This window comes from Scatophagus argus, chromosome 12 (assembly GCF_020382885.2).
Source record: "Scatophagus argus isolate fScaArg1 chromosome 12, fScaArg1.pri, whole genome shotgun sequence".
In the NCBI taxonomy this organism is placed as follows: domain Eukaryota; kingdom Metazoa; phylum Chordata; class Actinopteri; family Scatophagidae; genus Scatophagus; species Scatophagus argus.
In genome coordinates this window covers 6,534,142-6,547,505 of record NC_058504.1, presented here as the reverse complement: position 1 = coordinate 6,547,505, position 13,364 = coordinate 6,534,142, and the positions used below count along the sequence as shown (strand labels likewise).

At 39.7% G+C, this 13,364-nt stretch overlaps 1 protein-coding gene across 1 annotated transcript; it reads right to left on the bottom strand.

Annotated features, from left to right (window-relative positions):
* Positions 1-32: 32 nt before the first annotated feature.
* On the bottom strand, positions 33-11,578 carry LOC124067953 (integrin alpha-6-like). The gene is made up of 25 exons (XM_046405761.1): positions 10,773-11,578; positions 10,567-10,688; positions 9,725-9,804; positions 9,380-9,650; positions 9,020-9,139; positions 8,632-8,845; positions 7,870-8,066; positions 7,316-7,404; positions 7,064-7,191; positions 6,737-6,826; positions 6,579-6,643; positions 6,105-6,250; positions 5,861-6,007; positions 5,646-5,767; positions 5,366-5,522; positions 3,219-3,302; positions 3,057-3,136; positions 2,892-2,966; positions 2,506-2,608; positions 2,230-2,406; positions 2,036-2,137; positions 1,797-1,907; positions 1,508-1,612; positions 1,125-1,250; positions 33-255 (listed from the first exon to the last, which is right to left on the bottom strand). The coding sequence occupies exons 1-25, from the start codon at positions 10,946-10,948 to the stop codon at positions 205-207; spliced, it is 3,138 nt and encodes a 1,045-aa protein (XP_046261717.1). The 5' UTR covers positions 10,949-11,578; the 3' UTR covers positions 33-204.
* Positions 11,579-13,364: the final 1,786 nt, after the last annotated feature.

Here is a 13,364-nt window from a genome sequence, read left to right as displayed (position 1 = left end):
TTTTTTTTTTTTTTTACAAAAGCAGCAAAAAAAAATGCAAATCAAAAAACATCTGAACCTCAGTTGTACCTTTTTTACAGTAACAACACAGTGGAAAAAAATGGTCATGCATGAAAGATTTCTCAGTCATCATGCATTACCATGCAATTCTTCACTAGTGGCAGACAGTCTGTCAGCCTTTAATGTGAGCCGTCTGTTTGGACCTCATCCATGTAAGAGCTTCTTGTTCTGAGCGAGGCAGTCGATGCATCCACGCTGCAACCAGTTTAATTCATTAACTGAGTGTTAGTAAAAACTAAATTCATTCATAATGTGCATTGACAAATGACTCATATCCACAGTCATATCTGTACACTTTATCCCGTGAAGGGCAATCAGTCCATTTCACACATTTTTCATGGAGATTATTTATAATTTAGAGTATCACCTATACTGCATTAGATTGAAACACAATTTTATTATCTGCAAATCTTAAAAATTCAGCAACTTTTTTTGTCCTTTTTAAACAAAATATTCTACCTCAAGCTCAATTAGCTACTGAATTAGTGAAATAGAAGGACTTCAACAAATGTGACTGTCTTTACTGTCTTTAGTACTTGGAGTATCGTCTTCCTGCACGCGGACTTTTCCAACCCCTCCCCTCAGCACCCGGAGCAAGACCACCAGGCTCAGAAACAGCTTCTTCGCCGAAGCTGTCAGACTGCTGAAACCCGCTAACCCTAACCCTAACACTTTATCCTACAAGTGCAATACCACAAGTGCAATATTAAGGACTTACTTTCCTGGACTACCTCACACTTGCACACACTTGAACATGCATATTTATGCTGCTATATGCTAAAACCGACTTCTTTATTAAAAGGTTTAGTTTTATATTCTTTTTATATTCTATTTTTATTTAGCTTATATTTCTATTTTATTCAACTTTTCATCTCATATTTTTATATTCTACTTACTGCTCCCGGGACCTGAGTCCTAATTTCGTACCATAAACATGTAAATATGAGCTGGTATGATAATAAAGCTCCTTGAATCCTTGAAGCCTTAATAATCAAGCATTATTTCACAGCATGATTACTGTAGTTCTCATTAAAAAATGATTATATATTGACTTTATTTGTTACCTTCCACACTAAGAAGACAAGAACTGCCAGCAACAGGAGCAATGCAACGACTGTCAGGAAGATTATCCACCAGGCAACTTTGGTGAAATATTCAGTCTTTTTCTCCAGGAACACTGTGAGTTTTACCTGCAGACAGTGATTGGGTTTATTTCATTACATTAACAAACACAGACTCATATTACACAAATTCAGTTACATAGATTTTGGTGTATGGATTACAGGATCTTGAGAAGACTTTCACATATTAGGTACATCTGTGTGATCGTAGTAACTGCAATATCACACTGAGAATTTAAATAACTGCTTAAGCCCAATGATATAAATTATTGATCTGGCCAGAAGTAATTCAATAAAATCTATTTTTAAAACATTTATGGTTTTACCTTTGTCTCAGGCTTCTCTGGTTTAAGGCCGATGTTCTCTGGAGAGTTTGTCAAACTGAGACTAGCATCCACAACAATGTCTAGATAGTTCAAAGAGCTGTAATCCTAAATGGGAGAAGCAAAGTATTGATTGGTGATTGAAGTCACACCTCATAGTTTTGAGTAATGCTTTTAGACAGACTGGCAACAGAGAGCCACAAGGCTAAAAGTCCGTTTGAAAAAGCAACAAAACAGACGGATTTCTTTCCCTTATTTGTTTTCAAAAGTATGAGAGGCGGGCACCGAACACCTCAGTGAAAGTCGTGTTCCAGAGGCGTGAATGCAGAACCATCACTGCAGTACTGTCCAAACCCAGCAGGGGGCAGCGTATCTCCACACACCGCAGCCCATCTGAGCAAGTCTGGAAGGGAGGATAACGCGTTCACACATAAGAATTCATTGAGCTTCCTGACACACACTTTATTAAATATAAAACCTCTGATACTACTACTACTACTACTACTAATGATAATAATAACAATTTCCTACCAATGTTTTGTATTTCCTTCTCGTTGGAAGAAAAGGGAAGCCATCAGTAGAGAGTGCCTCATGTTCAGCTTCACGTCGTTTCCTGGGGGGGTGATGCCAACCCTTGACACCAAATATTAGCAGGTTAGAGGTGTTTATTACAAGCACCGCTGACATTTTGAACAATAAAACAAAATGGTTGAGGTGTTTATTACCTTCACTTCTTTAAGTGGATTGACTTCATTTGCAGGTGAACAGGGAACAGACTGCACACCTTTACTACTGATCTGAGACAAGTACAGAAGCCATTTTCCTACAGAGTTCTCCTTGGGCCAGTAGATGTTCAGTGAGGCATTGGTGAAAGATTTCAGTGATCTGCCCAGATTTGTTATCTGTTAGGAAAGACATATCAGTTTCCTTTGAACTGTGTGGGGAAAAAATATCTAACAAAGTAATTAAAGGCAGTAAGGTAGCAACAGATGATGTCTCACCCTAAATTCATAGTAGACTGGAGTTCCAATTTCATCTACTGATTTTATGGCGCTTTCACCCCTCAAGTATTCCCCAAGTGATACCTGGGAAGGCCTGGCTAGTCTGACAGACAAAGACAGACTTTAATGTTATTATTATATTCTCCTCTTTGACATCCGTCATTTTAAAGCATTTTTTACAGTTCTCTAGCCAAAATGTATTGCTACTGGCTTTTCTAAAAAACAATTTGTATATTTTATTGCAATAAAATACCGGTGTTCCCTATGTAAAAATAGAATTACTATAGATAAGGTTTTTTTTTTAAATATCTGTGTTCAAATGACAAAACAACAAACAACGATCTCATAAAATAAAACAATAGAAACAAAGAACAATCAGCACCTACCCATATACTTGCAACTCCAGCTCAAAAACCACTTTGGCTAATGCCTCAACCGGTTGTATGGTCTGCACGCTTGTCCTACGCCACAGGAACATTGTTTATTCACAACCTTGTACATCCCGCTGATCTATAACTGATGCCAGTTTCCCCTCCTTACAGTCCACTTACGTTTTTAGCTGCAGAGTGATGTTGATGGCCTTTGTACTCAGTGAGATGCCTGATGTTGTGAGTATGAGATAAAAAGTAACCTGAAGGGAACAAAAAAGCCATGATAGAATAAATGTGGGTGGTAAAGCGCACACACGGAGGAAGCTGCGCAGTACTACTCACTTCTGCATCTTTTGGAAGTGGGTTTCCCAGTTCGCAGTCTATTAGTGTTCCTTTGTCATTGGCAGTACAGGTAACTATTGTTTCCTACAGTGGTGGAAGAAGGATTCAGATCTTTTGCTGAAATTCAATTACAATACTGCACAGTGAATACACTCCACTACAAGCAAATGTTCTGCATTCAAAACTTTAATTAAGTAAAGGTATCAGCTAAATTTACTTAAAGCATCAGAAACAAAAGTAGTCGTTCTGCAGTAAAATGTTTCTTGACAGTGTTTTACTATGATGTTTTTAGATTAATATTACTACTGCATTAGTGTGTGTGTTGCATTTTACTGCTATAGATGTTTATGGTTGACCTCATTTTGAGTACTTCATATTATATTGTGGAATATGTTGATATTCCACAGCGGTGCACCACATTCTATGAGATCATTATGTGTTTGTCCTGTGAGAGCCATGTAGCTCTAAAGTGTCCACTTTACTTTTGCATACAAAGTTGAATAAAATGGAAATACTCAAGTAAAGTGTAAGCACATGGTTATATTGCATTGGTTCCCTGTGGATACAAATATACATATTGAATATGTACATACAGTCAAGCCCGAAATTATTTATACCCCTGGCAAATTTTGACTTAAAGTTACTTTTATTCTACCAGCAGGTTTTTTGTTGTTTGGAAATGACTCAATCATCTCCCAGAAGATAATAAGACAATGTACAAGAGACATCATTGTGGAAAAAAATTATTTCTCAGCTTTTATTTACATTTGAACAAAAAGTGGCATGTCCAAAATTATCCATACCCTTCTCAATAATCAATTGAAAAGCCTTTATTCGCTATTACAGCAATCAAACGCTTCCGATAATTGTTGACCAGCTTTTTGCATGCCTCCACTGGTATTTTTGCCCATTTATCTTTAGTGATGAGCTCCAACTCTTTGAGGTTGGAGGGTCTCCTTGCCATCACCCTGATCTTTAGTTCCCTCCACAGATTCTCAATTGGATTCAAGTCAGGACTCTGGCTGAGCCACTGCAAAACATTAATGTTTTTGTCCGCTAACCATTTCTTCAACACTTTTGCTGTTTGTTTTGGGTCGTTGTCGTGCTGAAATGTCCACTAGTGCCCAAGGCCAAGTTTCTCTGCAGACTGCTTAATGTTGTTGTTGAGAGTCTTGATGTATTTCTCTTTTTTCATGGTGCCGTTTACTGGGATCAGGTTCCCCGGTCCACTGGCTGAAAAACACCCCCAAAGCATTAGGTTCCCACCACCATGTTTGACAGTAGGGATGGTGTTGTTAGGGTTGAAGGCTTCTCCTTTTCCACACCAAATGAAGGATATGTCAGTGTGACCAAATAATTCAATTTTTGTTTCATCTGACCATAAAACAGATGAGATGTTGCCACCAGCAGAGCCCAGATTCACCAGGATGGCCTTGGTGGTGGTCCTTGGATTCTTTTTCACCTTTCTCACTATCCTCCTGGCTAGCACAGGTGTCACTTTTGGCTTCCGACCACATCCTCTGAGATTTTCCACAGTGCGGAACATCTTGTATTTTTTAATAATACTTTGCACTGTAGCCACTGGAACTTGAAAACATTTAGCCATGGCCTTATAGCCCTTTCCTGAGTTGTGAGCAGCCACAATGTGCAGCTGCAGGTCCTCAATGAGCTTCTTTGTCTTAACCATGACTGTCCACAAACTGACTGCAGAGCTGCTGTTTTTCACCTGTTGAGTTGATTAAAACAGCTGTTCCCAATAAATCAGGGTAATTAGGATACTTCAGAACAGCTTGTACTATTGGTATAGAAGTTTGAATTTTCCCATAGACTGTGACAGTTTACAAAGGGTATGAATAATTCTGGACAGACCACTTTTTGTTCAAATGTAAATAATTTTTTCCACAATGATGCTTGTACATCATCTTAAAAAACTGCTGGTTGAATAAAAGTAACTTTAAGTCAAAATTTGCCAGGGGTATGAATAATTTCCGGCTTGACAGTATATAAATGGTGTGCGAGTATATATGACAATATATTAGTAAATAAGCTAAAGAAAATGTGTTTGTATTGGCATAAAAACAGAAAATGTTTAGGCAGCTCCACCACTGTGTGTTTTCACATGATTACCACATTATTCGTATACTCACTGCTGTTGTACTGTAGACAAAAGAAGAGTAACGAAGAGGGTCTGGGAGACTGATGAGTGAGTGACTCTGGTGAGCCTCATCCCCATCCCTGTTTGTTACAGTGATCTCCAAAGCTATGTCTTCATCAGAAGGAGTGATGACTGCAACACCGTCCTCTCTAGAGGCATGACATAAGCCGAGATGAGCATGACACATACTGCTTTGTCTAGTAGGACCCAGTATGTTTACTGACTGCTTTGTTTTTGAATGTGGCGAGTCTTGGTGCACTTTTGTCCCTTACCTGTCCAATGACTTGAAAACATTCTGATTGTTTTGTGTTTTTCTGGAACAGAACTTGTACTGTAACTCCAAGTTACTTTGGCAAATGTTGTCACTGCCGCAGCCTTTGTTTACAAAGATAATCTGTGAGAAACAACAAAACAGACATTATTTCTTCACATTTGCAAACTCCAACTTCATCCTCACAGTTTCATTGACAAAGACAGATATAAACACCTCTGAGACGGTGCTCTTCTGCTGGAAGAGGTTGAGGACAGGAGTAATGACAGGCAGATCTGTACTCATACTGGCTGCCTGGCTGGAGTTCCACAGAGACAAAGTGACTGAGATGGGGATGCTGCGCAGTCGGTCTTTGATGTCACGCTGGAACAGAAGAGGTTTTATTTTGATAATGTGTAGGCTTACAGTCAGGTGTTTGACAGGTCTCTTTAAAGGTACATTGCACCCAGTGAAATAGTACCACAAGACGGAGTTTGGCGTCAGTACAGATTTCTGTCTTCTGTCCCGGCAGCTCCAGGCTTCCTCGAGACAAACCCAGAAAATCCACTCTGGGAGAAAGCCTTGCTTTTCTCCTCTCAGTGTCAGCCTCAAAAGTGTAGTTGAGAACTGTGAAGGAAACATGTAAGAACAACTGACACCTGGACTGATACCTGTACTCACTGTTGCTAATATCCTGCAACTGTCATAGTCTAACAAACTTGTACCATCACTGCTGCTGCTACTAGTAGAATTAAAATATCTACTACAACTATGAATACATCATACATTACATCTTTTGTAATGTATGATATTTATTGCATGTATGTTTCTCTCTCTCTCTCTTTCATCCTCTCTGTCCTGTCTACCTCTTCTTCCCCCCTTCACCCAGCTGACTGTCAGCAGGATAATTCTCCCTTGTGAGCGGGGTCCTGCTCAAGGTTTCTCTTAAACTTACTCAGCTTGGCATTGAACGACGCTGGATGTGCTGTGTAGGTGAAGCATGTCCGAGCTGCAAAATAGCTTTAGAGAAGTTTGTGAAAAAACACACTGGATCAAAAGTCAGTAACCTTGCAGTTGGTGCACGCTAGCATTTGTGTTTTTTGTGCATCTTACCATGTACGTTTGTCACATTGCTCTTTTGTGATGTCTATTTGATTTGGTGTTACCTTTAGAGAGCTGCTGACACTGACCACTGGTCTTGCTCTGCATCAAGAAAGTAAAAAAAAAAAAGAAAAGTAAGAATTTGTGTTAAGGAAATGACGCTGTTGGTCCTGGTCCTGGGGTTCTACATTGGTTATATGTTTGACATTATGTTTGAAACAACACCAACACACCTAAAGGTGTAAAAAATATTGTAATTGGCAACTGCTGAACTCAAATTCTCCCAATTCAAACAGACACATTTCTCTTTATCTCCAAGTGTTGGAACTGTAAAATCACCTGTAAACAAAGACAGAATCAGAAAGAGATCCCACGGCCAAATCAGGGTACTGATTGTTGTCCACATCCAAGTTGCCAGACAGAGAATATCCAAACAGAGTAACTTTTTTGGATTCTGATGAGAGTACCTGAAGAAGTCAGAACATGAGACGTGTAATTTCAAGGTCTGTTGTTTTTGCTGTCTAACTTCCAACCACAGATCAAAAAAAGGTTACAACTGGTGACCTTTTCGAGTCCTCCCCACAACCTCACCTGCACTGGCTTTTTGTTGATGCCATCTGATGAGCCATAGTAAAGGTAAACTCGACCAGAACCATCATAAGGTGCCCCCACTGCAATATCTGTCAACAATTAAGACCAATTGGGGTGACAATCTAACAACATAAAATGAAGACAAATATACTACTTTACTAGTGTATCTAAAAAGTCTGTTTGCAAGAAAGACCTGGGTTAAAAAATGTACAAGTTCAAAAAGCCTCGTAACTACTCTCGTAACGACATTTTCAGGTTTTGAAGAGAAAAGGAATGAATGCAGTCCAATTCATAGAAAGATAAAACACTCCCCTGGTCATCTCAGTACACTCATGAGTTTTGCTACAAGCCTTACTTTCTCTGTAAGCAACCTATATGGATACTACAGTATAACTCCATGCATGTGCCATTGCTATAGTATTATACCATGATTGCCACTTGTGGCCACAGAACCCACTATTCAGTGAAAAATACATACTGCATATTGTTGCTCTCAATTTAAAGAATCGTATTTAAAACAGTGCACAATCTATTTGATCTCAAAATGTTGCAACCTCCATAACCATCTTGATTGAGGTCTCCTATGCTTTCCACTGCAAGGCCAAACATGGAGTCTTTATGTCCAAGAAGCTGTGTTGGAACAATCTTCTCCCAGTTATTTCCTTTGTTGTTGATATAGATGTAGACTGCTCCTCCGACCAAACCATCTTTAACAAAGAACTCCGGTGCACCTACAGCAAGGTCCTCCCACCTGCGTGCACCAAAAGAATACAATAGAAGAACAATACAGTTATCAAACATTTTACGATAAGTATAATGGAAACTTAGAGCCATGTTTGTTTTGGCTTTAGAAGGCTTGAGTAGTGATATGAAATGTACACAAAAGGCTCTGCATTTGTACAATTCACAATGCTAGCATGACAAATCCCTGAATGTTGCTGTAATTAAGGTAGTTACAAGTGTATTTTAAGACCATGAGTCATAAAGAAGGCAAGGCATATTCTATAGGAGGAATATGAGGAATGAATAATATCAAATATAAAATTTTCACACAGAAGGAAAGGTCATGGCATGAACTGCAAACTGGCCATTAGATGTTTGAGGTGAAAAATTCCCATTTTGTTTGGGTTGTGTTGCCAGAATAATGTTTAATAAAGTTTTTCACTTCAAACCATAAAATTGTCTCGGGCTGATAAAAGGGTCAAAGGTCATGCAGTAAACGAATCGTTAGGAAGCATCCTCTGAATCATCCATGAATATCCATTAAAAATAACACCAAAATTGACAGTTGACCATTACAAAGATAATAAACCTACCCATCACCATTGAGATCCACCACTGCCAAATCATAGCCAAAAGAGGAGGCCAGGCCTGGACCAGAGAGAACCAACTCCACAGACAAATTTCTCTGTGCCGCGGGGTCTGCCTTAAGAAATGTCACCTGGCCGCTGTAACCTCCTCGCGGTGCTCCCGATACGATGGTCAGCTCGCCCTGTCTGATGAGGGCCAGCCCGGAGTCAATGGAGAATCCTGAAGCACAGAATAGGAAGTGGTGTCTGGGGAAGTTAAACTGTTGGGGACATCCAAATACTTAAAAGAGCGTTCTCAGTATTTCATTAACCACTGGTCAAATGGAGAAAGAGCTAACTGAAAACTCTAACCTTGACTGGAAATGCCCTTACTCAGATCAGATTGGCAACATACCCAGGTAGCTGTTTCTCTGGAGAGGAATGAGTTTTGGATTAAATTGGTCAATATCCCCTGTCTCACGTGGATTTTCACCAAAGATGTCCAGATTGTCCAAGGGCTCCATTCGTACGATTCCTTTCAACATCACATGAGGGGTGTTCAGTCAGTTGCAGTCTGTAACCATGTCATTCGATACACACTGGACATTTATGGTTTATTGTTGAAAAGTGCAATTATATATATATAAAAAAAGGTTAAACCTTAAGCTGTCTGTTTTTCTTGAAATGAAATAAAAAGATGAAAAAAATGGAACTCAACTTCAAGTCAACCTTTACCAGGCAGACACCTGAGGTGCTGCTTTAAGTTTTATTTTACCTTTCCACTGGTAGGCTCCTGGCGCCCCAAATAACAGAGATTTGTTGTCCTTTGCAAAAGATGCTCCATGACCCTGCTGGCAGTATGCAAACCAATCAGGGTCCTTTTGACGTCTGCTGAGGTGTTCAGAATCACAAACTACCCTCCTCCACGTCCTTTCTTCCTTCCCGACCTGCAGGTCATCTCCTAAGAGATAACACTGACCCGTCACCAAGCGAGGGACATAAAGGCTCGGGTTCGGGCTCCATTGCTGGTATCGATGCGCGCATGTCTACAAGGGAGAGATTCTAAAATTACCATTGAAAGATTTTTGACTGTCATATCTAAATCCAGTGTTTTTCTTACCATCACATTTTTACCAGGACCTTGACTTGCAACTGCAACACCCATCCACTGGTTGTTTATGCCTCTACTATCGAGGAACTCTAAAAATATAAACATATTGAGCTCATTGTATAGCTGCACTGTTAAGGATCTGTCTATTCAGATCAGCCCTATTAAGAAAAATTACAAAGTGAAAAACTACTGCATTAAACCAGCACTCGAAAACTTGTATTATCAATATTATAGACAAATGTCCTTGAAGCAAGTAATAGTACGCTATTACGATATATTAGCGTATATGACAAGTTTGAATTGTTAATAGTGATACATCAATATGTGAACAGCATTTTACTTAGCTGGAGGTAATTCTAATTACTTTATATACTCGGGTGTTTTCGTCCACTGGTTCCCAACCCAGTGGCCAGGCCTGTCCAAAGGGTCAACAATAAAACAAAGAGGTGAAATGCATGAGCCAAATCTTTGATGTGTTTTAAATAAAATAATACATAATTTTTACTCTTTTTGGTCACTTCACTTTTCAGTGGGGACAGATAAAAGAGCCTGCACTTCTGTAAGGGTCACAAGCCAAAAAGGTTGGGAACCACAGGTTTAGTTTTTACAAGTGCATTTTAATTTACAGTGTTATCTGTGTTTAATATCAAATGTTAATATGAAAAGTAACCAACTTTCAAACAAATATAATGGAGGATTTCCCTATGAAATGTGGAGTTTAATTAGAAAGTAGCATGAAATCAATATACTCAAGTAAAGAGCATGTACCTCAAAATTCCACTTTCCAACAACGACATCACATTAAACACACAGGTGACGTATACAATTTCAGATGAAATAGTCAAACAAACCTTCATTATCAAACTGAATAGGCTGACAGCGCTCAGATCCTGTTGTGAGATCACACCAGTAAACAACACCTGTAACGTTCACTTGCTTCTCACGTTTTGATCGTGGAGCTCCCACCAACAATCTGAGGAAAAAAAATACTTCCTTCAGAAAGATGCAGAATTTAATTTAATTTATTCAGACTTATGTAACTATTATTCTCACTCACAGGTTCTTTCTGGCAGGGGTCAGCTGCCTGTGGAAGGCGAGAGAAAATCCAAACAGGCTTCCAGGATCTCCGTTTCTCTGCAGCACGTTCTGGGTGTCCAGATTGAAAGCTGCAACCTTAACAGTCTGGAGGTGCCAGACACTCCACAGAAACACCATGTGCCAATGCTTTGCCATGATTTTTATGATTAAAATGTGAAATCTGCTCTTTCTCCTGCGGTGCCTGTGCTCTCCCAGAGCAGAGAGAAAGTGCAAACTCTCATAGAAAAGGGATTGGCCCAAGCAGACGCTGACTGGCTCACTGTAGACACAGACAAACAGGGTGTGGTGGCAAGAAATGTATCTAACAACACTGGCTCAACTTTATGACTTGATAACTGTAGTTAATATTAACTGATTTAAGAGTGAGACACTCTGACTCTCTCACTCAAGCAGAAGTCACGTTTGACGGTGGCTGAATATTTAGAAAATCAGAGGTGGTCATGCTGTGACTCTCATTGCTTCTTCAAAAAGCAACTTCCAACATGGCTGAATATACTGAGAACTTGTCCTTGTTATTTACTCATTTTTTTCCCCCTCTGACATTTATGAAAACACCTGACCTCTTGTCACAGAACATCCTGCTACTCATTCACATCGAAGGATTGCCTTGTAAAGGTAAATTTCCCTCCCGCTGTGTATTATGCAACAGCAAACATATTCATTCTTTAGTGGTTTAGGTGGAGCAAGCAACACTGTAATTTTCTCCGTCTAGTTCAAAGATTTACACCTCTTGCCACACCAACAGAAAGTCAGTGAGCAAATAATAACCGAATTTTCATTTCTGGGCAAACCGTTCCAGCTCAGATTAATTCTCTGCAGGTTTAAAGGCACAATCTGCAGAATATTGAGGCTGCTATTTATAAACACATGATTCAAAGTTTGTCCCTTGTCCAAGACAGTCAAGGGAGGGAGAACAGTGGTGTTTGACTAGGCTACACAGTGAATGAAGAGAGATGGCAATGATAGATAGATAGATAGATAGATAGATATACAATATATAAAAAATGTAAAAACAACACTTGAACAAAAGAATAAAACACTTCAATGGTGTGCAAACAATTATTGAGTAATAAAATAACAAAGGAATGTGAAACCGTCCAGCGATGCAGTCTAATGCTGTCCTCTCAGGGAGGAGCTGAAGAGCTGTATGTCCTGAGGGACAAGTGACCTCCTCAACCGGTCCATGGAGTAGGACAGAGACAGCAGCCTGTGGCTGAATGTGCTCCTCTGCCTATTTAAGGTGCTGTGCAGAGGATGATGGACATTGTTCATTATGTATCTGAGCTAGAAATGAAACTCTTTTTTTAATTGCTGATTGGTCCCAACCTTCTCTGTCATTTGCTGGGTGTTGCACAGTGTTGCACAAGCACTGAAAGCCAGAGACATCCAAACACAGGAAAGTACTAAGAAAATAAAAACATACAGACAGACCTGCTTCACAAGGGAGCATGAGGAGCTACACGTGTCTCAGGTGGTCCAGCTGACTCTGCTAGAAGGTGATAGGAAACATGGAGGTTAAGATAAAAATAAAATATGACCTTACTGTGGGAATTTAAAAACATATTGTTTCACCAGGTGGCACCAGAGGACATACTGTTCAAATATGTCTTTGCAACCGCAACAAAACAATTGTAATCCATCTATGCCTCTGTTAGACTGAAGGTGACAAGCCAGTTAGAGTAATCAACATTACTACTGTTCATCCACTTCTTCTTGTTGTAATAGCTGAGGCAGAAGTAGTAGGGTTTGTAACCATAGCAATAGGTGTTGTTGTGGTATTATGGTTCTGTGGATAGTCAACATGAAAATGGCATTCAAACAAGGATTATTATAGGTCCACTGGTACAGCTGACCCTAACAACCAACACAACACATGGTATTAACAATACGGCTAAATGATAAATAGTCTGGAAAGAAGCATTCACGACACACACTGAGTGGTTGTTGGTGTGAGTATGGCTCATGCTTTTTGCAGCATCACATCCGCTGTCTTTTCAGCCTCTCGCCTCTCCGCTGGCTGATGCTTTCTTTGGTCGAAGCTCTCACGTTCACAGTGACAAACAAACAACGGTATGTGGGAAATTTAACAGCCATGTGGTTGTGTGGTCAGTCTTCATGAGCCATTTTTTTTCTTACTCAGGTTTCATTTTCAGTGCAGGACAATCTTTTTACAAAAAGGCAAGTGGAATAACAGCACAAAAGCAGCTTGCAGAAATTGACACACCGATACACCCACCCACAAACCCACATACATGCAGACTGGGCAGTGATACCACAGTTATAAATTGATTGTTTCCACTGCCGTTCTTGGGGGGATGTGCTCAGACGATGGTGCAGAAGTGACATTTCATTTTCTGATTGAGCTTCTGATCTTTATGAAGGACCACTCCTTCATTTTCTTGTGTGTATCACGAACTCTATGAAACTTGCTTGTGACAAAACAGTTAAACCAAATGTCTGGTTATGATTGGTCTGAAGAAAACAATCAGTATTCTGCCTGGTTGGTAGTATTGGTGGTTTTGTCCGTTTTCTTATCTGCTCAGTTGCACAC

Coding starts and splice junctions, on each gene's coding strand:
- LOC124067953 (XM_046405761.1), bottom strand. CDS start 10,948: ATGGCAAAGCATTGGCACATGGTGTTTCTGTGGAGTGTCTGGCACCTC. Junction 6,008..6,104: donor ACGCCAAACTCCGTCTTGTG/GTACTATTTCAC, acceptor CTTCTGTTCCAG/CGTGACATCAAAGACCGACT. Junction 2,967..3,056: donor ATCACTCTGCAGCTAAAAAC/GTAAGTGGACTG, acceptor CCTGTGGCGTAG/GACAAGCGTGCAGACCATAC.